The 27,134-nt window shown below is 46.3% G+C and overlaps 2 protein-coding genes and 1 pseudogene across 2 annotated transcripts in view; 2 read left to right on the forward strand and 1 right to left on the reverse strand.

Moving 5' to 3' along the window:
* The window catches only part of LOC136650210 (5S ribosomal RNA), a 120-nt pseudogene extending 96 nt beyond the window's left edge, over positions 1–24 (forward strand).
* RBPJL (recombination signal binding protein for immunoglobulin kappa J region like) overlaps positions 1–27,134 on the reverse strand; it is a 42,988-nt gene that overhangs the window by 13,877 nt on the left and 1,977 nt on the right. The window contains exons 2-4 of the mRNA XM_066623738.1: positions 7,396–7,521; positions 4,256–4,326; positions 921–1,036 (exon numbers count right to left, since the gene is read on the reverse strand). Coding sequence (XP_066479835.1) covers positions 921–1,036; positions 4,256–4,326; positions 7,396–7,521 — 313 coding nt within the window. The remainder of the gene's footprint in view (positions 1–920; positions 1,037–4,255; positions 4,327–7,395; positions 7,522–27,134) is intronic.
* LOC136649675 (zinc finger protein 514-like) lies at positions 8,256–14,471 on the forward strand. The gene is made up of 3 exons (XM_066626464.1): positions 8,256–8,312; positions 11,568–11,638; positions 13,740–14,471. Exon 3 carries the CDS (start codon positions 13,850–13,852, stop codon positions 14,399–14,401), a length of 552 nt encoding a protein of 183 aa, XP_066482561.1. The 5' UTR covers positions 8,256–8,312; positions 11,568–11,638; positions 13,740–13,849; the 3' UTR covers positions 14,402–14,471.

Below are 27,134 nucleotides of genomic sequence, written 5' to 3' on the forward strand. Positions count from 1 at the left end.
TGGGAATACCGGGTGCTGTAGGATTATACCATAGTCTTTTGAGACTGAAGGTTGCCAACCTACCTACCTATTTTTTATGCTAAACATTTAATGTGTGAAGTCACCCTTATCGGGCATGCAGCTATGCTGCAAAATTTGAAGCTGTCAGCTCTTTTCTCTGTCAGCTCATGGGGCTGAGGTAATGAGCCAAGCTTTCGAGAGCTGCCATGGTTTACGTGGGTAGTGAATTTGCCATCTCCTCCCCGTGGTGGGAGGTTCCTTTAATGGGGCCCCTAATTAGTTTTGCACACTAATTTCTATTTCGTCTATCATATGTATCAGAGTGGTTTTGGCCAGCTTGTAGAATAATGCTAGACCAGACTTCATCTTAGGGCAGAATGCCCATCTAGGGACAGGCTGCCTATAAGTTTCCATTACTTGAATGTAAAGGACATGCAAGTGATCAGAGGCTAAAATCAAAGGCATTTTAGTTTCTTGAGCAATATGGACCTAAGCCATATAGGATCTACTGCGCATCGAGTTACCAAAGTTTATAACCTCAGATGGGTGTTGTCTCTTTTTGCTTTCTAACTGATCCCCTTAGGGGTTTATATACCCTGTTCCGTGCCCAGTACTTCAGCTGTCTGTTGGCTGAGATGTCATATTGGGTGTTTACTGAATGGCAAAGTAGTGGTAATGGTAAATCACTTGGTGTTCCAATGACATCATATATTTATGTCAGGAAGTTGACCCGATACCCTTTTAAGCATGGAGATGGCTTGCTTCCAAAACGATCCATGCAGACAGACTCAGAATCAAAATCAGAATCAGATTGGCACTGTATCAGATGTCCAATATTGAAAATATAACTCAGTTCCAAATCCAGTATCAATATTGTCCCTTTGCAGTCCAGGGCAGTGTCACTCCAAGGAACAGCTTACCTTGGAGTCTGGCTGTTCCTCAAAGTGCAGTTTCTGGGTCTCCAGATGGCTACTGCCCATGCTGTCTAGTCCCATATACCCACATATCTTAGCACTGCACTCTGTTAGGTCTTTGGCTGCAAAAAGAAAGAGAAAGAGACTGCACAGCAATTTCTCTACTACTCTAGCATACTAGAACATGGCAAAAGAAAATCCTGCAAGTCCCACATTGCTTTCTTGTTTTGTGTTTCCACTGCAGTGTGTAAATGGGAGGTAAGGAAGCTTACTTATTTCATAATCTTCATACCCCACTTTTTTTCTATCGTGGAACTGAGAGCAGCATAAACAAGCTTCCTAGATAGTTCCCCCAGTGGTGTAGCTAGAGGGGGTGCAAAGCACTGTGGGAGCTTCACTGCAACATGCAAGCGGCCCCTCCCTTCCCTTCTGAGCCATTCTGGGCATTCCATTCCAGAATGCCTCTCTTTTGCTCCCCCTGCCGGGAATGGCTTCGAAGGGGCTGCTTGCATGCTGCAGTGAGGCTCCTCGCAGAACTTAGTGCTTTGCACCTCCTCTAGCTAGGCCACTGGATTCTCAATCAGGCAGTAACCCAGGAGCCAAGACCATGACCTGCCTTGGGAGCTGCTTCTTCATGTGAACACGTTTGTGAACTTTGCACTCTTATGTGTGTGACATTCATGTATTTCCCTGCATAGGAGATCTGTAAATTCTTCCTTGTCACATTATAATGGAAACATGAAAAGAAAAATGGGTGGCTCATGCTTCTCCTTTCACTACTTCCTGCATAGAGTGCAACTGAGCTTTCAGCCTGTATGTGCAATAAGAGCCTTTAGCTTGAAGCAACTGTTTCACTGTGGTCAGACCAGGTCAGCCTTTCCCTCCACCTCAAAAGCTGATTTCAATAGAAGGTGTGGACTGTATCTAGATCACAGACACACTATGCACAGATCCTCCTTTTTAAAGCAATACCGGCCTTTGTGTGTGATCATCTCCCTCTGCCCCTCGATGCATCAGCAAATCTTGAGAACTGTAAAACTCTCCCTGTGGTCTGGGCATGTTTCCTTTAGCTAGCAGTACCAACTAGTCTGGGCTTTGTGGTGTTTTCTCAGGCTACCCATGGGGTGGTGGACTTCTCTGTACCAGCTGCAGTGATTAATCTGTTCAACCTACTCGGAAACAGAGGCCAAAGTCAACTCTGCCATAAGTAGACACATCTCCCTTTGATTCCCCCTGGTGCCCTCTGGCTAAGATCAGAGGGATAGGGACAACTTTAGGCTACAGAAAAGAGATCTAAGCATAGACTGTATCTGGCACTAGATGAATAGGGAGCTGTGTGGTGTGAGAGAGCATAGTGATGGCCGAATTGGGGCAGGACGACATTAAGCAAAACTCTGATTGCCACATGCACAATAGTATCAGATGGGGTGGGATCATGAAACCATGCTAGTATGCATGATGCTACTTGCTCAAAGGAGACCTAAAACCAACCTTCTGGCTATTAGAAAGCCCAATCCTACCTAAGTTCCCGTGCGCCAATGCAGCAGCAGCATAACTTCCACAATATCTCACAGGGTTATTTTGCAGGTTGGAGGTCTTCTCGGGATAAGGGGACATTTATCCCCTTGTCCCAGGATAAGCCCCAGCTGGTACAGGTCCGTGTTAATTTGTGTTGGTGGATAGGGCCTGGGAAGGGGGATAGGATTTGGCATGTGCCAATACGGCTGATCTCACCCCCTCCTGGGCTTGATGCACCCATCCCCACCTCCATTGCCATTCCTTCCCCCCCACCCGTCCCCTGCCTTGATCTTCACCCTGAGCAGCACTCACCTGCTCCAGCAGGTGTAGCTCCACATATCTGCAGGAAGGCTTTGGCCTTCCCATCAGTGCTGCTAACAGGCATGCTGTCGCAAAATGCTTTACAGCACTTTTGGGACAGCTGGTGCCAGCAGAGCATGTGCTCCATTGGCAGAGCCGGTTAAGCATTGTGCCATAAAGGGCAATTCAAAGGCAGTTGACTGTTGCCATGTCTCTGCTGAACAGGAAGCAATTATAGGGGCATAAATTGCCAAGAAGTCTCTAAATAAAGGCACAGCAGCCCTTAAAAGCCTCAATATCGCTTTACTAGTCCACACTAGACAAACTGGCACTGCAAGTGCTTTAACACCACCACGAATCACATCTGAAAAAAGATGGGAGGACAACTCAGAAAAGACTGTCAATGTTGTCCAGATTCTCTGCAAAAAATCAGTGAACAAAGGATGACAATTCCAGAGTAAATAGCAGTGTGGATATAGCCATTCTCTGGGTTGTTTTGAAGCTAAATATGCTGCTCTTTGGAGCCCTTTGGAGAAAGGGTGGAAGACAACACAGCAAACAGTCCTCTTACCCATGAGCAGCTCCATGGGACGGCCCAACCATGAAACTGACCAAAACAGCTGTTTTGTCTGGAGATGGCCAAGTATTGAGGGGTGTTCTACACTCATACATGCCCACCATACTTATCTGGTGGCCAACTTCTGAAAGTTTGAGAGAGAAGAATGCCTCAGCAATGGTGCTAGATGAGGAGGTAAGGGCTGATGCAAACCTCTTCCTGCTGGTTGTCATGGAAAGAAAACCATTGGGACAGGGCCACTGCCTCATTACCTCCTCCTTCTCCTGGTGCTTCTTCAAAACAGGTTGGGTGTGGAGGTTCTTAGGAAAGGAACCTCTTCCAGGAGCCTCCCCACCTGGTCAGTTTTGAAGAAGGGCAGCAAAAATGAGGTGTGTGTATGCACATTGGCATGTGAAAATATAAAGGGCAGTGAAATCTGAACCCTGCTTTGGCCAGCCTTGCATGGGAGTCCTATAGGAGCTGTGGCATGTGATGAATACTGCAACCAGGCAGGCACGGCTGGTGCTACAATTGTTCCCACTCAATTGCCATCCCATGTTGAGAGGCAGCAATAATCAGTTGAGAATGATCCATGGGGTTCATGTATATATTGCATTGGTGTGGGATAGCACAATGGGGAAAACAGTTCTAGGTGGCTGTGGGGGATCATGTTTTAACATTGTTTTTACATTGTTTTATCACTCCCAAAGTAAAAGCTTTCCCATAAACAACCAGTGCTATCTGTTGAATACCGCTCCTTGGTTATTAATGGATGCTCCAGTTTTAGCATGATAATGGCCATCTTGGCTGGAATTGGGCAACCCGAGACTTAAAACCTTGCATCTCTTCTTCAGCTTGTTCTGAACATTCAGGCTTGGTCATACACAGTGTTCCTCACACTCTTTAAGGACTCAGCACAGCCAAGGACATGTAACTGGCACCCACCCTGTTTCTATGACAGCTATACCTTTGATCTCATCTTGCTTTAGTTTCCAGCCTGGTCCACTGAGGTACACACAAGGTGGTGGGCAGAAAAACCTGAAAAGAAAAAAAAATGCTGTTAGTAGAACAAATGTTCAGCTGAGAAAGCTTTTCTGAGATGAGATATTTCTCTGAAGGAGAGGGAGGGATCTGTCCCTTCACTTGTTATACAGCACTGTGCATATTGATTCATAACAAAAGTCCATTCATAAGAAAAGTTCTGCTTGATCAGGTCAAAGGCCCATATAGCCAAGCATCCTGTTTCCCGCAGTGGCCCATCTACTGCCTCTGAGATGTCCACAGAGATGAAAATGGGAAAATGGTGCCCATGGCAATCATTGGAATTGTGCCCCTGTCCAAACAGAGAAGGGGAGATCATGGGGTGGGAAGCCAGCCCTGTCCATCCCACCAAGTGAATTTATTCAGCATGGCAATGCCTCTGTTTCAGGTATATGGAAACACCTGAATTTTTTCTGTAGGCATTTTGGACCTCTCTTTGGAGGTCCCCTGAAACTGGTGCAAAAATGCACCATTGGCACTGGTGTGGAAATGCACCATTGGTAGACTATGGGTAAGTCCATACTCAATGCTCCCCTTTAAGTGGCAGCCAGGGCAGTTGCCCCCACTTGCCACATCCTAGATACACCTCTGGATAAAGGCACACTCCTCTCCCACTAGTAACTGAGAGACAGACTGCCAAATGAACCGGGAGGTAGAACATATCCATCTTGACTAGCAGCAATCCCCTTTAAAGCCAACCAGACTAGTGGCCATCACCACATTATTTAATAGTAATGATGATGATGGATGATGATGCCTCCATTATAAAGATCAGAGAATCTTGTCCACATGTGTAGCATGTGCTTCACATAGCAAATTATACACGCCCGCACCCACTCACATAAAGACATATGGTAGAAGGGATTGCTCATCCATACACGGAGTGATGAATGCGGATCTCCCCACCCCTTCTTTTTATAGCCTTCTGCACCCCAATCTTGATACTATCACTCTTTTAATGAGGCAAAGCTAGAGGAGATATTTAATACCTGACTTCTGTCTTTCTTGCTTTTCCCCGTAATACCAGCTGGGAGGGCTAAGGAAGAATTTAACCATTTGCCCCGTTGTAGTCTTGATTGATTGATTGATTGATTGATTGATTGATTGATTGATTGAAGAAATTTATATCCTGCCTTTCCCATGCTGAAGCAAACACCCAGGGCAGCTTACAAAGCTTTATAATAAAGTACAACATATCACAACAGGTAAAAAGCAAAGCATCAAACAAGGCATTAAGAGCCTATGCAGAGCAGTGCGTGCCAGCTGACTGCCAGTGCGTACTGACACAAATGTGCTGTAAGGTACATTTGCAGGCATTAGTGCCGGCCCAGTGCCCAGTGTGAGCCCATTGTGAGCCCACGCTGGGACAGCACCAGTTGGAGGTTGGTGGTCCGCCAGCTGATGCTCACTCGGCACCTGGTGGCAGAGAGGTAAGTCGGGGAGGGGGAAAGTGGGGAGGAGGTGTTCCAGGGTGGGTGGAAGGCGGGGGAACGCATGATGGGGAGGGGAGGGGCAGGAGCGGAGCTCAGGAATGTCCCCTTCCCCTGAGGAGTCACCGCCAGCTGCCCAGTGTGCTCAGGATGCCACAGCAGCCATTTTGGCACCGTGGCAGACCTGCACGCCAGGCAGCTCAGGATTGGACTATAAAACATTAGTTTTAACATTACATAGTGAAACATAAACCAAAACAAAGCAAAATCTAACCAATATCATTGGGCCAATCGGGAATAAATTAGTCCGGGGAAGCAGTCAAGTCACAGCTGTGTCTGATCTGGATAGGCCTCTCCCCATTCCTGTGGCTGCTATTTCCCCTGTGAGGCCAGCTCCCACTGGTGTCGGTGGGAGGTAGGTTATTATTTTCCCCCCATTTTACAGACAGAAAACTGATACCAAAGAGTGACTTGTTCAAGGTCAATCCATTTTTTCATGGCTGAGTTTAGAACTCAGGTCCTATGGATTCTATCAGTCAACTGGTTCAATGCTGTGTAATGCTTCTGTCATGGAAACTTGTATTGATTTCTCCTATCTTTAAGCACATGCCCAAACTCATCCTCCGGGGAGTGCAAAGGGGCAGACAACAGGTGCTTTCAGATTGAGTAGTGACATTAGCAAGGGTTTCTGCACCAGGGATCTTCACCCTTGTGCTGATACTTCCTTCAGACTCAAACCCAATTACTTCTAGCACCATCCACAGGTATGGTTGCCTCCTGCTACAACATCCATGCTCATGGCTCCAGACGTCTGCATGAAGAAGCCACATCTATAAGGGGCTCTGCTAACCAAAGACGCCAACTCTGCCCCATAGAAGAAGATGGTTATATAGGGAAATAAGCTTTCATTTCTTCCCTGCTGGAGTAGAGTGAGAACTTATCCCTGTGCCTTTTTGAGCCTGGAATGTGGAAGTTTCAACAGGTTGAGAACAGAGTTTACATTCACAGCCAGATCCTTAGACCAACACTAATAAACTGAGGTCTAAAGGTTTGGAAACATGTTTTCCTGTGTTTTATTTGGGTTTCCACTGTCTTTAAACTCACGTGAATGGGTGAGATTCATGCTGCATTGGTCTGCTGTAAAATGTTAGCAGTAAAAACACCAGAATGGGTGGTTTTTATACTGCTGTGCCATAACCATATTCTTGAGCATCTTAAATTACAGAATAGAGTCCTGAAACCTCTTCAGTCAAGGGGAACAAATTGTACTCTGATTAATTTAAACTTTAACCGGCAAGTTTTAGAGCCAGTTCTTAATTGAATTTTCCTGCCAAAGCCACAAAAACCCCAATTTACCATTTTGTGTCATGGCAGAGTTGCCCAGAGAAGCTTTCTATCATAGATGGCAATGTGTAAGGGTTTGGGGTGCAGGGGAGAAAGATGAATGGCTGATCTTAATATCATCATCCACTCATCTCATTAGATAAGCATAAGATGATCATAAGGAAATTAGTTAAAAAGGCAGAGTAAGGTAGGGGAGCAGAGGAACACACACACAAACTCACGGTTAATTTTTCCACTGTGGGGCCTCCTGTGGTACCCAGGTTTTAACAGGATATCCAAAGTGATTTCTTACCTTTTCTCATTGCCATACGATTTCTGAGCAACTTTTGCATGGAGTATCAGCACAGTCCGGTCAGATGGGAGCTGAAGATACCTGCGCACTCCGTCTCGGAGCGGGTCGGTTTGCTCTGGATTCGAACTAAATGAGAGACAGTACAGCCTTACCAATCTGACAGCCAAGACATACAATCAACAGACTCATGGGATGGATAAATTGCTGAACGTGAAAAACCAGTGCAACAGCCCAAATCAAACTGCTGCCCTGTCGCCGCACCCACATTTTATACCCTTTTTTAAAGCATGCATATCAATGTCTCTAAATCCCCCCTTACTACCACCTTCCTCCTTCCTCCTTCTCTAGTGCCCACTGCAGAAGAGGCTGGATGGAAGGATGCTGGGAGTGGAAGTGGAAATCCTTCCACCAGCCTGTTTAGAATAAGAAGCTGGGTAACAGAAAAAGGGGAGATGCAACCCTATCAGAGCCCTAAAGTTCATTCACAGTAAGAAGTCCTGGAGAAGGAGGAGGGTTGTCCCTGCTACCAAGGCAAAGCAGGCAGGCAGGCTGTGGGTCAGTGGAGGTGGCGATTAGGCATGGGGTACAGAGCAGGTCACTGCCTCCCCCAGCCCCACTGCCTGACACAACAGCTTCCCCTGGATTCAGGCATGGGCTCACTCTATCAGGGAGAAGATTTTGTCCTAGCCTTCTTGTGTGTGTGTGTGTGTGTGTGTGTGTGTGAGAGAGAGAGAGAGAGAGAGAGAGAGATTTGTTAATGCAGTTTGTGGGTCTGTTGGCTGCATGAACTGCATTTCCCAGTAAGGCCTGCTGTGACCTGGACTCTGACCCTGGAAGGGAGAAGGCCTTGCTGGGGGACTGGGAAAGGAGGGAGTCAGGAGGCCTGAGCCAGGGAGGGAAGGAAAGCCTGGGAGCAGGTGGGTGCAGAAGGCCCAGCCAGGGATGGGGTGGCAGGTTCCTGGTTGCAGGGGGTTGGGCTATGTGGCTCAGTGATTGTGGAGGCTGTGCTGGGGAAGCCCAGGAAAGAAGGTCCTGCTGGTCTTTCCTTTAGCACCTGGGAAGGGAGGTCTGGGTTGGACTGGCAGCCCCACAGCCTGGTTGAAATTGAGGACCTAATGCAGCCTCATTCCCCCCCCCCCCACCAAGATTGCCACCCCTCCAACTCTCCTGACCTATTAAGCCATCGGATCTCATGAGCCCGATGTCAGGGGCATTGCTGGAACCCAACCCAACCCCCCCATGTTGGTGCAGACAGGCAAAGCTCCCTCCCCAACCATCCTCCCAGCCAGAACTGCAGCTGCCATCATCATCCAGTTAGATTTAACACTGTGGATCTCAAACTTTTTAGCATCGGGACCCACCTTAAAAAAAGTGTCACTTTCCCAGCCGCTCAAGCCTCTAGGGCTGTAATGGAGAGTAAGCAGCCCTCCCCCCAAGTAGCAGCTTGTTTGACACCTGATGCACAGGGCCTAATCTACCCTGTCAGTTTCGCAAGCCACCAATAAATGGGTCGTGACCCACTGGTGAGCCACAGACCCACAGTTTGAAAACCAATGGGTTAGAATACAGCTGATAGCATGCTTCTTTCGCAATTCTGTTTACAAAAAACAAAATGGCATCCAATTATTGAAGTCAAGTGCATGGAGGCGCCATTCCTTACCTAATGTCTGGAGACCAGCGTGTTTCTGCCATTGGAACTCAAGGCACGGAGGCACCTTGTTTTCTAGCCTTGAGCTCCAAAGAGAAACAACTAGCTTGGAGCTGTGATAGAAGATGAAAGACAAACGCGACCTAAGCATGCTAGAAGAGGGGGAGAGCTCTCTAGCGCTTCTAACATTGGAAGCAGAAAAATGAACACAGCCTATATGTGAAGATGGCTTCTAGCCATCAGGACTAATGTTAGTTAGCTTCTAGCTAAAGATAGTTAGCTTCTAGCCATCAGAAACAGTGTATGAAGTGGTGTACGAAGAGGGTGGCTGGGGGGAAACCCCAGGTGCCAAGCTGCAGGGGGGTTTCTGAGATCCCAAGATGGCAGTGGAATTGGGGGTGACCCCAGCTGCAGCCATGATTTGGCTAGTGCTGGCTGCACCGCCAGCAAGAGAAGCATGCTTATCAGAAAACCGTAGATACTCGCCTACAAGGCGAGAAATTTCTTCCAACAAATCAAATTTAGATCATCCCATCACCTGATCTGTGAGGTCACGCCAACGCCGCTCTCCTGCGTGCTGCAAACGGGACCAGGAGGGGTCAGCGAGGGCAGTGGGCTGAAGGTCAGAGGAAGCATGTGGGGCATCAGGGTGGCCAGCAAAGAGGCAGTCAAGGCAGAGGTCTTGCCCACCTCCTGGGCATGCTTACTTCATCCTCCACCCTCCCCATGACCAGCCAGACATCCCTCCTCCTGCCCTGTGCCTGCCTCTGCCCTCCTGCCTCTGCTGCAGTACAAGCTTCTTGAAACTGGCTCCATCTGGGGAGCGAGTTCCCTTTGGTGCGCATGGAGGAGGGAGTTTACTCAGTGACGGCTCTCTCAGGCATCTCCAACTCTCCCATGCATACCTGTATTCTGGGTCAGTGCTGGGGGGGAGGGGAAGCTTGGCATTCCATCTACCCAGCTACTGGGCGCCTGCTGGAAAGGAGATGGCAGCAAAATGGCAGGATGGAAAATCCATTTGGAAAATCCTCACACTTTAATACACCCGGCTTTGGAGAGGATTGGAGTGCACATGGGGAGGGGAGCCCAGGACAGAGAATTTCCCCCTCACCATGCATTAACTTTAAGTGAGGGGCGGGGGAGAGGGAGCATGCAAGCAAGAGAGCTCTGGTCAGCTTCCTTCGCTCTCTCCTTTACTAGTCCCCACCTCTCTCCCCAGCAGAATCACACCCTCTCCCTAATTTTGCTCGCTCTCTGCACATCACCTCCCTCAATTTTTGCTCTCCTCTCCTTCTCTTCCCTCCTCACTTTCTCCCTCTCCTTTTGCTACCCAAAGGATGCTCTGGTTGGTGCCAGTACTGGAAACAGGTGTACACGAGCCTTTCCCATGGGCTGTGGTGCCCCATCACATCTTCAGTGCATCAGTGCATTCAGCTCAACATGAAAAGCTGCCCCTGCCAAAATTCCCTCTTGATTGATTAAAGGGAACTCTGTCCTCCATTGCATTTGCTCACCCTGAATGCACTTATTCTGACAGTGTTTACAAAAAGGTTGTGAAGACCAGAATTTAAAAAGTTAATGAATAAAAATATATCTTATGATCTTTTACTATATTTTTTAATAAATTAGAGACTGTACAGTTCTTAGGTAACAATTACTGGTAGGTTATTTTTCAGAATCTGGCCTCAGGTAAAATCAGACAAAACTATAGTCAGACACCCCCCAAGTTTAAACTCCTCACTTATCCGAGGATCATGTCATGCAAGCAATCATTCCATTATTCAGCTGAGCCAGGCAAAGGTAGGGGGTCCTTTGCATTTCTAATTGCTGACTGCCTCTCTGCAACAGTAAGAAAAGCTGTTTTTCAACCACAATTGTAAAGGGACGCACTTTTTAATTTTTTAAAACTGCTTTTATTTAACAGATTTTTATGGTATCAGCAGGGAGTCCCAGAATCAAACCCCTGGCAGATGTCAAGGCATGACCTTATTCCATTATGAGCAATGGAAGGGCAAGAAACCTGGAAGTGGGTCTTTAAATCTATTTTTCCACTTTTTTAATCTACGAATTTTTTTTTTTATCCAGGGGTTCTGGAACGGAACCCCAGTGGATAACGAGGGATGACCTGTATATGCAAAGTAACAAATTATATATAAATATACAAATATAAATTACAAACTTTAAAAGTTAGTATTTATATATATTACATATATACAAAGTTCACTGTTACAAATTATTCACTGTCTGCATTTCTTCTCTGGCATTATAGTTATTCATTTCATGTCATGACTATTTCCAAAAATAATTTTGTCATGGGGGGATTCCAAACATGTATGGCCCCTGGGTGCCAAATGACCGTGGTAAACCACTGATCAGGATGAATAGTCATGAAGCTCCTCTGTGAATCGGCCCAATCTCCCCCTGCAGTCATCATCTCAAACAGTGGAAAGGAATTCAAGCAGGTACCTGAAGCAAGCATACAAGTTTACAAAACTCAACCAGGTCTCCTTTCTCTTCCTGACAGATAGCAGAGAAACGGAATTGAAGCAAACCAAACCCTGTTTGGGAACAGAAATGGCTGCTCATTCAGGCCAGGTAAGGGGAATTTGCACCTTGGGCTTCTCCTGTAATGTTCCCAGCCGCAGCCTTTTGGTCTCAGTCTGGACTGGACTATATACTTGTTTCCTTCCTACTAACCCCCCCCCCCTTCTCCTTTCCCTGGAACCTAAAGACTTCCCTTACTTCCTTCCTTCCCTTCCTTCTCCAGGGTTCCACTGAAAAGCCCAGCTAATCTACCTACATCCCTTCTTCCCCTGTATTTTCCCATCTCTGCACTTCTCTTCAGAGGAGTTTCTCTCTCTTCCCCTTTCCTTTTCACCTCCTTCTGGCTAATTTCCTTGGCACTCCATTGTGTGTGCATCTTGATGGTAGGAGTCCCCCTGTATAGTTTAAGGGTGCGTGAATCAGAATAGTGAGTCCCGGCTGAAACCCCATTTTGGTTCTTAAGCACTTTCAGTAACTTTGAAACACCTTAATTCATGCCAAAGTACATAGAACGTCCATTATCTTCAACCATTGCTTTCCCCCTTGTGTGCACATGTTACATGTGTTTTTAAAAAGTGCAGGGGCCTGAGTGGGCGGATACCCACCTGGACAAGCTTCTGCTGCAGCAGGAGCAGCAGGAAGTGACATAACGTTTTTGATCTGGGGAAAAGTGATGGGGATTAGAATGTGTGAAAGCAGCTACACAGTGCACAAAGTTCTCAGTCCTGGCTATGCTTTCCTGGGAGTGCGCCCCGTTGGAGCACTGGGGCTCACTTCTGGGCTTATGTGCATAGGACTGTAGTGTCAGTTTGGAAGCTGGAATGGAAGAAAAGGATCCTTTGAGCCTCCTTTCAGGAAACTTGGGAGTCCTCAATGGAGCTGGAAGCCCAAAAGATGGAAAGGCAAAGTAGAGAGGGAACGTGGGTGAGAATTTGTTTCCAAATTTAGGAATCCTCGCATTGAAACTGGAATACAGTTCTCTCTGTGGATTGCAGTCATGGCCTAGACCAGCAATTTTCAAACTTTTCCTCTCGTGGCACACTGATACAGCTTTAAAATTGTCAAGGCATCCCATCAGTTTTTTGAGAATTGACAAGCCACACTGTGCTGAGAGCAGGGGCTTGCATTTCCCACTGGCCCTACTAACAAATGATCCTCCCCCAAACTCCTACAGTACAGCTGCAGACCATCTGTGGCACATCAGTGTGCCACGGCACAGTGGTTGAAAATGGCTGGGCTAGATTGAAGGGCTAATAAAACGTTTCTCCGTTTCCTTTTAGGGTCTGATTTCATTCACAGAGATAGCTGTGTATTTCAGCAGCGAAGAGTGGGCTCTCCTGAGTCCGTGTCAAAGGCGCATGTATGAGGCCATCATGATGGAGAATTATGAACATGTGATCTTTGTATGTAAGGAGGATCTTTTGACCCTTCCATTGATCAAAGCCCCAGGAACCTCTGCTCCATTGGATGTTGCCAAGGAGAGAAGGTGGCCAGGTTGCATGGCCTGGGCATGGCTGCTGCTATGCCTGATGAAACAACATCCTCCCCTTCTGGCCAGCCCAGATCTGGGTCTCTCGATGAAGAGGATAGCCCCAATCAGTGGTGTACGTTGGGGGTCAGCGGGTGCAAGTGCTCCCGAGCAGCATGATTGGGGGAGGGCACTGCGCCCCAGCCATGCCACCCAGTTCTGCACTGCTCCAATGGAAATGCCGGCCCCTGACTGGTTGTGTCTTGAGGTCACACTGTTGCCCATAGCTGGGCCACAAGAGGGTCATACACTACTTAAGCCTCTGCCAAGGCAGAATTCCTGGATGCCTGGGTAAAAGGGGCAGTAGCGAGGTGGGTTCTGGGCTGGAAAGGGGACAGGACAACATATGCCTGTATGAGAAACCCCAGTATAAGGAGTTAGGAGGTGGTAGTGACAAGATGCAAGACTGAGGGCTCTGTCTTCATTGCCATCTGCTGCCTGGTCTGGATCCTTATCCCAGTGATGAGGGGGAAACTTGGAAGGGCAGGCCATGCTTCACAGATCCCTGTTAAACACTTGGCTCTCTCCTGACTCTGGGGCACCTGGAGTCACGGACATCACACTTCCCCAAACGCTTCAGTTTCTTCCTTTGGTCTTACTGCTTTTCTTTTTTTATTTCAACAGCATCGGTTTCGGACCAAATTAGAAGAGAGAAGGAGCAGATTCAGCCTTCACAGCGAAAAGCCCACACAGGGGGGAAGCCCTATAAGTGCCAATAGTGCAAAAAGACCTTCATGTTGCATAATGTACTTAAGAACCACCAGAGAACCCACACAGGGGAGAAACCCTACAAGTGCCAGGAGTGTGGAATGACCTTCAGTCAGATTAGTAGTCTTATTAGCCACCAGAGAACCCACACAGGGGAAAAACTCTACAAGTGCCAGGAGTGTGGAATGACCTTCAGTCAGATTAGTAGTCTTATTCGCCACCAGAGAACCCACACAGGGGAGAAACCCTACAAGTGCCAGGAGTGTGGAATGACCTTCAGTCAGAGTGGAAATCTCATTAGTCATCATAGAATGCACACAGGGGAGAAACCCTATAAGTGTCAGCAGTGTGGAATGACCTTTCATCAAAGCAGTAATCTTATTAGCCACCAGAGAACCCACACGGGAGAAACCCTACAAGTGCCAGGAGTGTGGAATGCCCTTCAGTCAGTGCTGTCATCTTCTTTGCCACCTGAGAACCCACACAGGGGAGTAATCTTATACAGCTTTAGAGTGTTAAAAATTGGTTTTTTGCTCAGTTGGGCAACAAAAGTTTTGTCCCTTGTTTGCATTGAATAATTGATGTTTGAAAAATTCCTGCTATTTCTGTAGTGTTCCTTTGAAATGTAGATAGTGTGTTGCTTGTTGTTGTTTTTCGGAAAATAAAATTTGTCAAAATTGCCCTGTTATTCTTTGCTACAGTCAAGGACTGGACTTTACTCCGTCGTTGTCCAAGTTGGGGTGCAGCATCAATCACTATGATATAGTGAACCCTCAGTTTAACAGACTTTGATTTCACAGATTTCAGAAGTCAATTTCACAGACCTCAGAAATGGACACTTTCTGCTCCATTGAAAATTAGTTGTATATATTTTGCATGCGCTCCATTGACCAGTCCATATGGATTTAATTGACTTACAGCATTAACAGAACCCCTTCCTATTATTTGACTAAATTGAGGGTTCTGTGTTCTACCAATTTCATTTTCCACCCCAATTAGGAATAGTTATAGCATCCTAATATTTCCAAAATTACTTGCCAACAATTTTGCTTGGTTTTCACTATCAAAATAATGTTTGTATATTGCATATTGTATTCAGAAGCTATTAATCATCATAATGATGTCACTTGCTGCTTAATGACATCACTTCCAGCCATCAGTGTTAGGTGAGTCCTGGCAGAGTGTCATTTTTAGCAAGTGGGTCTCAGTGCTGAAATGTTTGGGAACCCTTGCAGTACTGCCTTTCTCCAGGATATCTTAGGGCACAATTCTAACCCCTTATGTCAGTGCTTTCCAACACTGGCATAGCAGTGCCCATGGGACTTGTGCTGCATCCTGCAGTTGGGTGTCACTCACGGAGGCCTCCTCAAAGTAACGGAAAAGTTGTTCCCTTACCTCAGAGCTGCATTGCCCTGCTGGAAAGCACTGACATAAGGGGTTAGGATTGCACCCTAAAACATTTTCTCACACTGTCTGCTTAAGCTATAGCACAGTGTTCCCCAAACTGGGTCACAACATATTAGTGAGTGGTGACCTGATAGCTGGTTAGTCGTGAAACTGACAAGCTGATAGCAAACAAGGAAAATGTATTGAGCCCTTTAGAAAGTGAAACTGATCTGTGTGTGCATGTTCGCTTGTGAGTTGGTGACCATGCCTTGGTCCACTTTGAAGGGAAGGCTGAGAGCAACACAATGCTACCTGAATGGTCCCAATCTGATGAACACAAACCCCAAAAAACACTCGAGAAGAAAATCCCCCCTCCAAGCCAACAAGGAAAATTTATAGAGCCCTATGGAAAGCAAAACAGAGCCACATGTGCCCATTTACTTATGAGAAGACAAATGTTCCTCGGCTCCTATCAAAGGCCAGGTAAAGGGGAAAGCAAGGCCACCAGATTGGTCCTGGACCAATGAACATGGTGGTCAACAAATACTCCAGAAGGCAGCCCCCCTCAGGGTCAAGGAGAGGAGGGTAAATCCTAGCAGAGTAAAAAAAGGAAGACATTTCTCTGTGCAGATGATCGAGCGCTGACTTCACGACTACATGCAACCAAACAACATCCAGTAATGGGCACATTTTTTGAGTCACTGACGCTCTCTATATAATCTCCTCTTAAACACCTTGCCTGAGGTTCTGAGAGAGAGAGAGAGAGAGAGAGCTCATATTATGCTGAAATATAGCAATGAAGGTCTGAATGTCAAATATTCAGAAAGCAGATCAACAATTCTAAGTAAGAAACATATCTAAGCGAGTTTGTAAGAAATTTGCCCGTTGACCAGAAAGGAAAGCAGTTTGGCCTCCACTTGTACCACGAACTGCAGCAATCAGCAGGTGAAGTTTTCCTAACATGGTACAGAATGGAGTTAAACATTATCACCTGCTAATGTCTGCACATAAGCTGCTGTGACATGCACAGCTACAATTGCTTGCTGGAAAGTTGGCAGTTCTGTAAAAAAAAAAAAAAAGTTACGTAAATGGGCAACTTTTGCGGGGCTCTTTAACTGTGAACTATGCTGCATTCAAGCCAAACAAACTAAACCTGTGACCCACCAAGTCCATCACAGACCACCAGCAAGCCATGCATTGAGGACTGCCAAATGCTTCTTAAACCTCTTCCCTTGTGCACATGTGCATGCACACGGGGCATACATGCATGCAAACATGCATGCACATGGACTTTGCATTCCCAGATAGGAAGCAAAACGAGATTCTGTGGCAGCTGTGATTGGCTGCTATACTTGGCTAATGGAATGTTATTGGCTTGCAGTCACAACTTCACCACTGATGTCCTTCACAAGAGTGATAAACTCATGCACTGTGACACCAATCGGAGCAGTTTTCTCATGTACACAAGAAACTTCACATGAGCTGATTGCTGTCTATTTATATCAGTGTCAACTTTGGCTCCATGCGCACATTGTTCCCTCCAAGCATTTTTCCGTTGCTCAGGTCCAGCCAGTAGAGTAGCTGGGGGTGGGGCAGAATAAGTACTGCAGGTGCCGCAATGCACCATGTAAGAGGCCCCTCCTACTAACCATCAGAGCCATTCCGGGCAGCGAAGACCATGTGCAGGAGATGTTGTTTGGTTTGGTGAACACCTGCGCATTGCTGTCACTACCCAGAATGGCTTGAATGGTGAGTGGGAGGGGCCAATTACAAGGAGCATTGCGGCACCTGCAATACTTACCATTTTGCCCCCCTCTAGCTATAGTACTGGGTCCGGCCACCCCTTAGGGCCAAACATGTCATGGGTACATCCAGACTGGGAATGTGGCAGAGAAGAGGGTTTTAAAAACTCTTTTCTCCCTGTGCCACATCCTGAAGCTGCCATTTGCTGTAGGAGGGAAATTGCTATGGGCACAAATGTCAGTTTAGCTTCCGGGACAAATAACAACCTGCTGTGAAGTGAAATGGTCACCCTCCGTCCTTGTATCATGGTCCTGATTTGGATCACACTCCCAGGTTGCTCTTTTATTTTAAAGTTTTTTAAAAACCCATAAACACAATACATTCTGATTTGACCATAGGTTCCATTTCTCTTCTTACCACACCTCAGGCTTCCCAATGAAATGTCCTCAGGGCAAGGGTTTGACCCTGCCCAAAATGACAATTTTGTCTTCCCTCACACAAACTTGAATGCTCGAACAATTCTGTTCTCCAGGTGCCTGAAATCTTTCAAATTATGGATTCAGCAATGAGTGTCATATGCTTCATTGCTACAAGAACAACACCATATAAATGACTGGTGATCCTTTGATCTGCTCTGCTCCGCTGGATCCAGAACCCCGCACTGGGCCTCCCAGTCCAACATGGGGCCTCTCAACTCTGTGCTGGCTAAACAGCCAGCTCAGATTTGAGTAGCCCAACTTCAGGGCCTGTTCCCTTACTCAGGGGAAGGGAATAAATGTCTCTTTCCCCCAAGGAGCCAGCGGTAGCTGCTCGGCTTGCTCAGGATGCAGCAGTCACCATTTTGGTGCAGCTGCTCCTCTGTGCCATGGGCAGCTCAGGATTGGGTGTAAGTATGCATAGGATTGTAGACTGAGACAGTATTTTCCTGGATCAACTTTCATCCCAGCCACAAGCCAGATTCTAACCCTACCTGTGCCAGTAAAGACTAGGTGGCTTTTAGGCAAGCAACTCCCTCTCAGCTACAATCTGTGGTTAATAGCACTTGCTTACCACATAGGATTGTTGTAAGGATTAAAAGATCATTCATGTGAAGTGTTTTGAACACTTAAAATCACTGCACAAACACTAACAGCCCAATCCTATGCATCCCCCCTGCCAACCCAGCTACGTGGAAACAGCTCACATTGCATCCGGGGTGGGGGTTAGTGCTGGAGGTCTCCTCTGGGTAAGTTAGAACTGCATATGAGAAAAGAATATTGCCTTGTGAGAGTCTCTGAATACCAACACGTGGAGAGAGGGGTAAATGGGAGGTTCTGTAAAGAACCGAAGATTTATTCATAAATAATAACTAAATATTACAAACTAAAAAGGGATGTGTATTTGTCCAATGGAAACAGCAAATGATAAACACAGCCAAGGAAGTTACAGCCAAAAGAATGGACACGTGATGAGGGGAGGCAGCTACAGGATGTATGAGCTGAGCACGGACACGTTCATCACTTAAGAACATAAGAACAGCCCCACTGGATCAGGCCATAGGCCCATCTAGTCCAGCTTCCTGTATCTCACAGCGGCCCACCAAATGCCCCAGGGAGCACACCAGATAACAAGAGACCTCATCCTGGTGCCCTCCCCTACATCTGGCATTCTGACTTAACCCATTCCTAAAATCAGGAGGTTGCGCATACACATCATGGCTTGTACCCCATAATGGATTTTTCCTCCAGAAACTCGTCCAATCCCCTTTTAAAGGCGTCTAGGCTAGACGCCAGCACCACATCCTGTGGCAAGGAGTTCCACAGACCGACCACTCGCTGAGTAAAGAAATATTTTCTTTTGTCTGTCCTAACCCGCCCAACACTCAATTTTAGTGGATGTCCCCTGGTTCTGGTATTATGTGAGAGTGTAAAGAGCATCTCCCTATCCACTCTGTCCATCCCCTGCATAATTTTGTATGTCTCAATCATGTCCCCCCTCAAGCGTCTCTTTTCTAGGCTGAAGAGGCCCAAACGCCGTAGCCTTTCCTCATAAGGAAGGTGCCCCAGCCCCGTAATCATCTTAGTCGCTCTCTTTTGCACCTTTTCCATTTCCACTATGTCTTTTTTGAGATGCGGCGACCAGAACTGGACACAATACTCCAGGTGTGGCCTTACCATCGATTTGTACAACGGCATTATAATACTAACCGTTTTGTTTTCAATACCCTTCCTAATGATCCCAAGCATAGAATTGGCCTTCTTCACTGCCGCCGCACATTGGGTCGACACTTTCATCGACCTGTCCACCACCACCCCAAGATCTCTCTCCTGATCTGTCACAGACAGCTCAGAACCCATCAGCCTATATGTGAAGTTTTGATTTTTTGCCCCAATGTGCATGACTTTACACTTACTGACATTGAAGCGCATCTGCCATTTTGCTGCCCATTCTGCCAGTCTGGAGAGATCCTGCTGGAGCTCCTCACAATCACTTCTGGTCTTTACCACTCGGAAAAGTTTGGTGTCGTCTGCAAACTTAGCCACTTCACTGCTCAACCCTGTCTCCAGGTCATTTATGAAGAGGTTGAAAAGCACCGGTCCCAGGACAGATCCTTGGGGCACACCGCTTTTCACCTCTCTCCATTGTGAAAATTGCCCATTTACACCCACTCTCTGCTTCCTGGCCTCCAACCAGTTCTCAATCCACGAGAGGACCTGTCCTCTAATTCCCTGACTGTGGAGTTTTTTCAGTAGCCTTTGGTGAGGGACCGTGTCAAACGCCTTCTGAAAGTCCAGATATATAATGTCCACGGGTTCTCCCGCATCCACATGCCTGTTGACCTTTTCAAAGAATTCTATAAGGTTTGTGAGGCAAGACTTACCCTTACAGAAGCCATGCTGACTCTCCCTCAGCAAGGCCTGTTCGTCTATGTGTTTTGAGATCCTATCTTTGATGAGGCATTCCACCATCTTACCCGGTATGGATGTTAGGCTGACCGGCCTATAGTTTCCCGGGTCCCCCCTCTTTCCCTTTTTAAAAATAGGCGTGACATTTGCTATCCTCCAATCTTCTGGCACCGTGGCCGTTTTGAGGGACAAGTTGCATACCTTAGCCAAGAGATCTGCAACTTCATTCTTCAATTCCTTAATAACCCTTGGGTGGATGCCATCAGGGCCCGGTGACTTATTGATCTTTAATTTATCAATGAGGTCTAAAACATCTTCTCTTTTAACCTCTATCTGACTTAACTCCTTGGTTAGGAGGGGCCGTTCGGGCAGCGGTATCTGCCCGAGGTCTTCTGCCGTGAAGACAGATGCAAATAACTCATTTAATTTCTCTGCCATCTCTAAGTCTCCTTTTATCTCCCCTTTCCCTCCCTCACCATCCAGAGGGCCAACCGCTTCTCTGGCGGGTTTCCTGCTTCTAACATATTTGAAGAAGCTTTTATTATTCCCCTTAATGTTGCTGGCCATGCGTTCCTCATAGTCTCGCTTGGCCTCCCCTATCACCTTCTTACATTTCTTTTGCCACAGTTTATGTTCCTTTTTATTCTCTTCATTAGGGCAAGACTTCCATTTACGGAAGGAAGCTTCCTTGCCCTTCACAGCCTCTCTAACTTGGCTGGTTAGCCATGCGGGCACTCTCCTGGATTTAGCGGAACCCTTCTTTCTTTGAGGTATACACCTCTGCTGGGCCTCTATTACTGTTGTTTTAAGCAACCTCCATGCACTCTGGAGAGACTGGACTCTTTTTACCCTCCCTTTCAACCTCCTTCTAACCAGCCTCCTCATTTGAGGGAAGTCCACCCGTCGGAAGTCAAGGGTTTTTGTGAGAGATTTGCCTGGTATTCTTCCCCCAACGTGCACGTCAAAACGGATCGCAGCATGATCACTGTTCCCCAATGGCTCAGTAACGTTTACATCTCTAACCAGGTCCTGCGTACCGCACAAAATTAAATCCAGAGTCACCTGTCCTCTGGTGGGCTCCGTGACTAGCTGATCTAAGCCACAGTCATTTAGCACGTCAAGAAATCCGGTTTCCTTATCCACATATAGCTCCTATAATGGACTGTATTAGTCCATAGGGTCTAAAGCAGGGGTGCTCAATAGGTGGATCGCGATCTACCGGTAGATCGCGAGGCAAAATGAGTAGATCGCGGAGTGCCGACCCCCCCCCCTTCAGGTGCCTCTGGGAGGAAACGCCGGGAGTAAGGCCCATTGTACTCAATGGGGCTTACTCCCAGGTAAGTGTGGCTAGGATTGCAGCCTCACAGCCTAATCCTAGGCATGTCTACTCAGGAGTAAGTCCTGTTATACTCAGTGGGGCTCAAGGTACACCAACATACATTGTACACATAAATGTTATATGTTATGATGGCGCGAACATTGTAAAAAAACTCTGATAGATCTCCGGGCCTTGCTGGGTTTCAAAGTAGCTCTCGAGCCAAAAAAGTGTGAGCACCCCTGGTCTAAAGAATTGTTTTGCCTCAGGGGTAACTTCTTGTGAAGTTTTTGTTGATAACTGAAATAAGTGAAGAATTACAGGTTCAGACTAATTATTCCCGTGGGTTCTGTTCCAAGCACTCACCTGGATTTAAAAAAACGCACTATAGCAAATCAATTTAAAAAAACAAAGTTTCTTTGCTCCCGTGATTGAAAAACAGCCTTGCTGACCTTTTGACTCTAAGATAAGAGTCATTAAGAAGACAATCCATCAGCACTTCACTCAGCCCCTCTCTTCACCAATGCAAAATGATCACCTTTCTTTCACATGCTGGGGGAAGGGGGGGGTCTGCAGGAGAGAGAAGGATTGATGGATTGTTAGCCTGCTGCCCCCCCTCTCTCTCATTAAGGAGGCTATTGTTAAAGGACTGTTCAGTTTTTAAAACTGATTTTAAAGGGATGCACTTTTCCCCTTCTCCAGGGATCAGCACATTCTTTCTCATTTGCAGGGGCCATTCGCGTTGAGTCAAATCCCTGTATTAAAAATCCATGTATAAAAAGGCTGAACCTGTATTTCAGAACGGCTGATAACACAAGTACATACTAACTAGCTTTAATGTCTGACTTGTTTTTGTGATTAATTGAAGCCTGAAACAAGTTGAACGTGGCCAACAGAAGCCATGAATAATTAGAAGATTCTATTTTGGTTTTGGATGGAGAAACAAGAACATGAGAAATGCTCTGCTAGATCAAACCAATCTAGCCCAGCATCTTCTTTCCCACAGTGGTCCCCCAGTTCAGATCCGTAACTAGGGCAAAACCTGAGGGGCACCTGCCCCGGGTGCTATGCCAAGGGTGGCACATGACTGTCCCTCAAGCTCTGTCCTAGTTATGGAGGAGGTGCTGGCAGCTTTGTGCCCGTTCTTTCTCCAGTGGAGGCTCCCCTTCAAGGCGTGAAGTTGCCACAGTAAGCGCCCCATCCTCCATAAATAACCTGAAAGTGACATCATGTGACACAATGTCATGTGACATCGTGACATCACTGTCCTGGATGACAGAGCAGCATGTTATGTCCCCCTCCAGTCGCCTCTGGGAGCCCACAAGAAGTAAAAGACATACTCCTCTCCCATCACTGCTCCCCTGTAACTAATATCTAGAGACAGACTACCACTGAACCTGGAATTTGCACATGGTCATCTTAACTAACAGCCACATTCAGATTTGTATGAATTTCTCCAACCTCATTTTAAAGGCATCCAATCCAGTGCCCATGATCACATCTTACGGCCATGATTTCCACAGGCCAATTATGCACTATGTATAGAAGGGCCTCCTTCTGTCCATCCTAAATATCCCACCAATCAGTTTAATTGGACGTTCCCTGGTCCTAGTACTGAGACGGGGAGAAAAAGTTATCTCCCCCCAGTCTCTCTACACCGTGCATAATTTCAAACCAATCATATCCCCCCTTAATCACCTTTTGTCCAGGATTTCAAAAAAACTAAGACAACCACTTTTTCAGAGAACCAAATGTCTGATAGAAGGATTTTCATCTATATGAGCATTCTCATCCCACTAATGACTGTTCACAGATTTTGCAGGTAGGTTTCTATGATGCCTCAGAACATGTCTGATCAGAGACACCTGAGGGACAAAAATAAAATAGTGTATATTGTACACTATGAGAGCCTCTGTGACCACCACCACCATCTCAAATTCTTCTCAAAGTCACCCTCATCTCTCAAATTCAGCCTCTAGCTTCTTGTTTTATGTGATTTGAAAATGGGTCTCCCAGTACTGTAATCAGTAGGCCACATTTTGGCTGAATCGTTTTGATGCTGCATTTTAAAAAATGGTGTTCCATGTCTTGAACCGCAAGGAGACCACCCAAAGTCCATCATCTGGTTTCAATTTACATTTGGCAAAGTCAGCAGGCAATTGCTAAGGGTAGTCGAACAAATCAGATCTACTATTTCTGGCACATGGCATATGTTTAGGAGTACGGAGAATTATTCACTCCTTCTGACATTTATTATCCTGAGCCCTTACAAGGCTTTGCATATTGTGTCTTATTATGATTTTGCCATGTCTGCAGCTCAAATGAAGCTTCAGTGTCTCTGAGTTTTGTCTGAAGCCTCCTGTTTTAGTATCTGAATTCTCAGTCAAGATTCAAACAGATTTGCAGAGGAAACAAAGTAGGAAGAAAGGGCATAAATGTTTGGTCACAATCTGGCCAAAGTTAAGCAAAGTCACTCTGATTTCAATTGGAGAGTTATGGCCCAATCCTATTGGTATTGTATGCAGCCAGAATGAGCATTCCAGTAGTGTAAGGTGCATTTCCAGCTCTCACAAAAAGTGACAAAATGGAGTACGCTGCCTCACCAAAGCTGCAAGCAGTGGGCAGCTGGCTCCACAGACCGATGAACTCAGAATACCATGCAGGGGGTGGAATGGAGACAGGGATGAGCAGAACAGGATGGGAGGGGAGTGGACTGGGACTGGGAAGGTGACAAATTTGGTGGCGGTGGTGTCCACCAAATCCTAATCTTCCTGGAATCAATTCCCTGAACTGGGTCCATGTGGACTTGTGCCAGCGATAACGCTGATGCAGGTCTGAGTAAACCTGGTGGCCCAGCATGGGTTTACCCCAAGTAAGGGAATAAATGTTCCCTAACCCTGAGAAAGCCTCCAGAGGTCAAAACTCCTCACGGGATTCAGCGTATGCCACACTGGCACCACTGCATCGCCACACAGGGATTTACTGTGGACAGGGCAGTTATTAGCTTGCAAGTATGCTAATATTGCAACTCTGGTGAGCTGAGAACAGAAGTAAGATTAGAAACCAGGATTATCAGGTTCACAGGTCACTACACTAAACTTTTTGTGCTTTAATTTCTCTCGTAGCCTGGCTTATATCTTTTGGGTCTCTCCCCCCATCACTGGCATGTTGCCTTTTGCTGGAAGATGCTTTTGCACTGCACAGCACTACATGGGGAGTAAGGATTGGGCTGTTAAACAGATTGTTAGGAGATTTGGAGATTGTTAGAAGCCAAAATGGCAACTGCTGGATCCTGCGGGTGCTGTGGCTACTGCCAGAATATCCTTGGGGGAAGAGAGCATTTGCTCCCTTCCTCCAGGCAGACAGAGCCAGCAGCAATGGGTCTCCTTGAATCTGTGCCCATCCAAGTGCATGGATGCATAGTTGAGGAGGCCCATGTTGGGCCACCTGGCTTGTGGTGGGGGGAGGGTTCAGGATGCAGTGGCCATCCCCCCTCCTCACAAGCACAAACCGCTCCTCCCCCTGCCCAGTTTCACTCTCCCCTCGCTTTCCCCCCACCCTGTAAAGCCGTGCCACCACTCGGTGGTCTTGCTAACCTCCAGTGGCAGCATGGCATCCACTTCGTGATGCTGAGGCTCAGCGCCAGGTCATGGTGGCCCAGTGCTGGCACTCACTCCTTGCCAGGTGCTGTGAATGAGCTTTATGACACGTTTGCAACACCCACACCGGCTTCAAGATTGGGCTGTTAGAATGGGCAAAAGGAGACACTTCTTCAGACAGTACATAATTAGTCTGTGGAATTCATGTCCACAAGATGTGCTGATGGCCGCTAGCTTGGATGACTTTGAACCAAGTCTTTGAACCAAGACTTTGAACCAAGTCTTTTAACCATGGAGTGTACACATTTATGTTGCATAAGATACGCAACATAAAATGTGACTTGAATGTTTTTGATCAAAATGTTCATCGGCTTCATATCTCTTTTCCATGTTCACAGGTACAAATGCATGCCACATTCTGGAATGGCCACTAAGAATTAACATGGGTAGAAATTTCTGCATTTGCAAACCACTGTCATCATAATCAGGATAAAGGAGCTTTCTAACAGGTACTGTAAACCTTGAATGACAGCACTTTTGCAAGCAGCAGGGTTTATACCTTGCAGGTTTCTGCTTCCTATGCATTTGAGGGAAGGTTTATCTCCTTAATTCTCTCCTTTCCCACTCATTCAGTGTTAAACAACATTTCCAAACACATACCAATAGTGGAATAAAGAAGAAAAACAAAACCCCTCCCTGGCCAGCTCGAAGTGCAAATAAAAGCCTGAGAAGGTGTGAATAATTTTTCACTTATATAAAGTTAGTATTTGATGGACACATTTCATGATTGATGTTTCCACCTGAACACAGCTTTCCTTGCCACCCTCTTCTGCACATGCATGAACATGAAGAACTCAAGAGAAATTAAAGATTCTAACCTGCCAAGGAAATTCCATGCAATTAAACAGATCACAACAAAAAGTAATGAAACACTCTTCAAGTCCAGTTCAAGGGTTCTTGGGACCTGACGAGTAGAATCATGCCAAGATAACTCTTGTTTACATTTGTAGGGATCGCATGTACTTTAGCAGGTCCTGGGACTGATGGCCTTCATACTTATACATGTGATTATTCCTTTTTATCCCAACTGAAAAAGTTTAAAAGCCACAGCCAAATATGGATTCATACATCCTTTTTTGGAGCAAAACATAAAATGAATGGAAGGTGCATTGGGAACTTGTTGGAAGGAGAAGGGACTGACGTTAGATGCTTCAAATACCCAGCATAGATGGGATAGTGCAGGAAGCTGCTCATCAGTCCATCGCATTCAGTAACGAACGCCCTGAAATAAATTGTTTTGCCTTACTTTTTTGTGTGACCACTCTGCTGTGCTTTGGTTAGATTCTTACTAATGCTTTTTGCTGGATTCTCCACGTTATGCTTTATTTGGCTTGCTGGTTCTAGTGCATCATTTGGTGATTAAATTGCTTTTGCTGAAATGGTGAACCACTTGGGACACATCTTTATTGGAACAGATAGGCGGTATACAGACTTTTAAAATAAGTAAATGCATTCTGAAACTTGATGATATTTTGTGTGGGATTTGGACGATGCACTGAAAAATTGACTGTTTTGTGGGTACCTAACACTGTATAGTTTGATTTCCAAAAATCGTCAGAGGGATGCACCAGCTATAGCTTCCCTGGATCAACAGCTTGCCTATCCAAAAGGCTATATCCCTTTCTGTTAGAGAAGTCAGTGCCCCCACCCCCATCAATCTGCTGCCTACGGTGACCACAAAGTTAGTCTTTGAATAGGTCGGCTTTGGTGATAAATGTAGCCCAGGAGAAGTTAGATCCAGACCTGCTGATAGATGCTGATTTGAGGTAGAATGACACATTCCCATTCCCAATTATTTAACAATATCAGCAACAGAAAAGGCATGCACCATCTGTAAATTAGGTTGCTGAAAGGAAGGAAGGAAGCTTAGAGAAAAACCAGCAGTGGATTTTTGTGTGAGCTCAGTTCTTGTTCTGAAAACTGGCTCATGGGATCTCATAGGTTCCCTGATTCTCAGTTCTAAGTATGCCTCCCTTTCCCTGAGCTATTATTTTGCACCTGGCTCTGGTTCATGGACCTTGGAATTCTAGTAAAAAAACCAATCAGATTCTCCAAGCCTGATATCTTCCCACCCATTACCTTGTTTAGTGAGCACGTGCATATGTGGGGGCCTTACTTTTCCAAAATTATTAACCTTGAATAAGAATAACTGTCATCTCTGGGTTCATGTCCTGAGGATCTATTCCCACAACCACATGGGCATTTGGTAAGAAATAGGTTTAAGTGAGTTGCCTCATAGCCTCTGGTCAGTTGGTGGGTACATGTGCCCCCAGGACCGCCAAGAGGAGTCCTCTCAGGGGTACAAAGTTTATTTAGGGTCCCT

Source organism: Tiliqua scincoides, chromosome 4 (genome assembly GCF_035046505.1).
Source record: "Tiliqua scincoides isolate rTilSci1 chromosome 4, rTilSci1.hap2, whole genome shotgun sequence".
NCBI classification, from domain to species: domain Eukaryota; kingdom Metazoa; phylum Chordata; class Lepidosauria; order Squamata; family Scincidae; genus Tiliqua; species Tiliqua scincoides.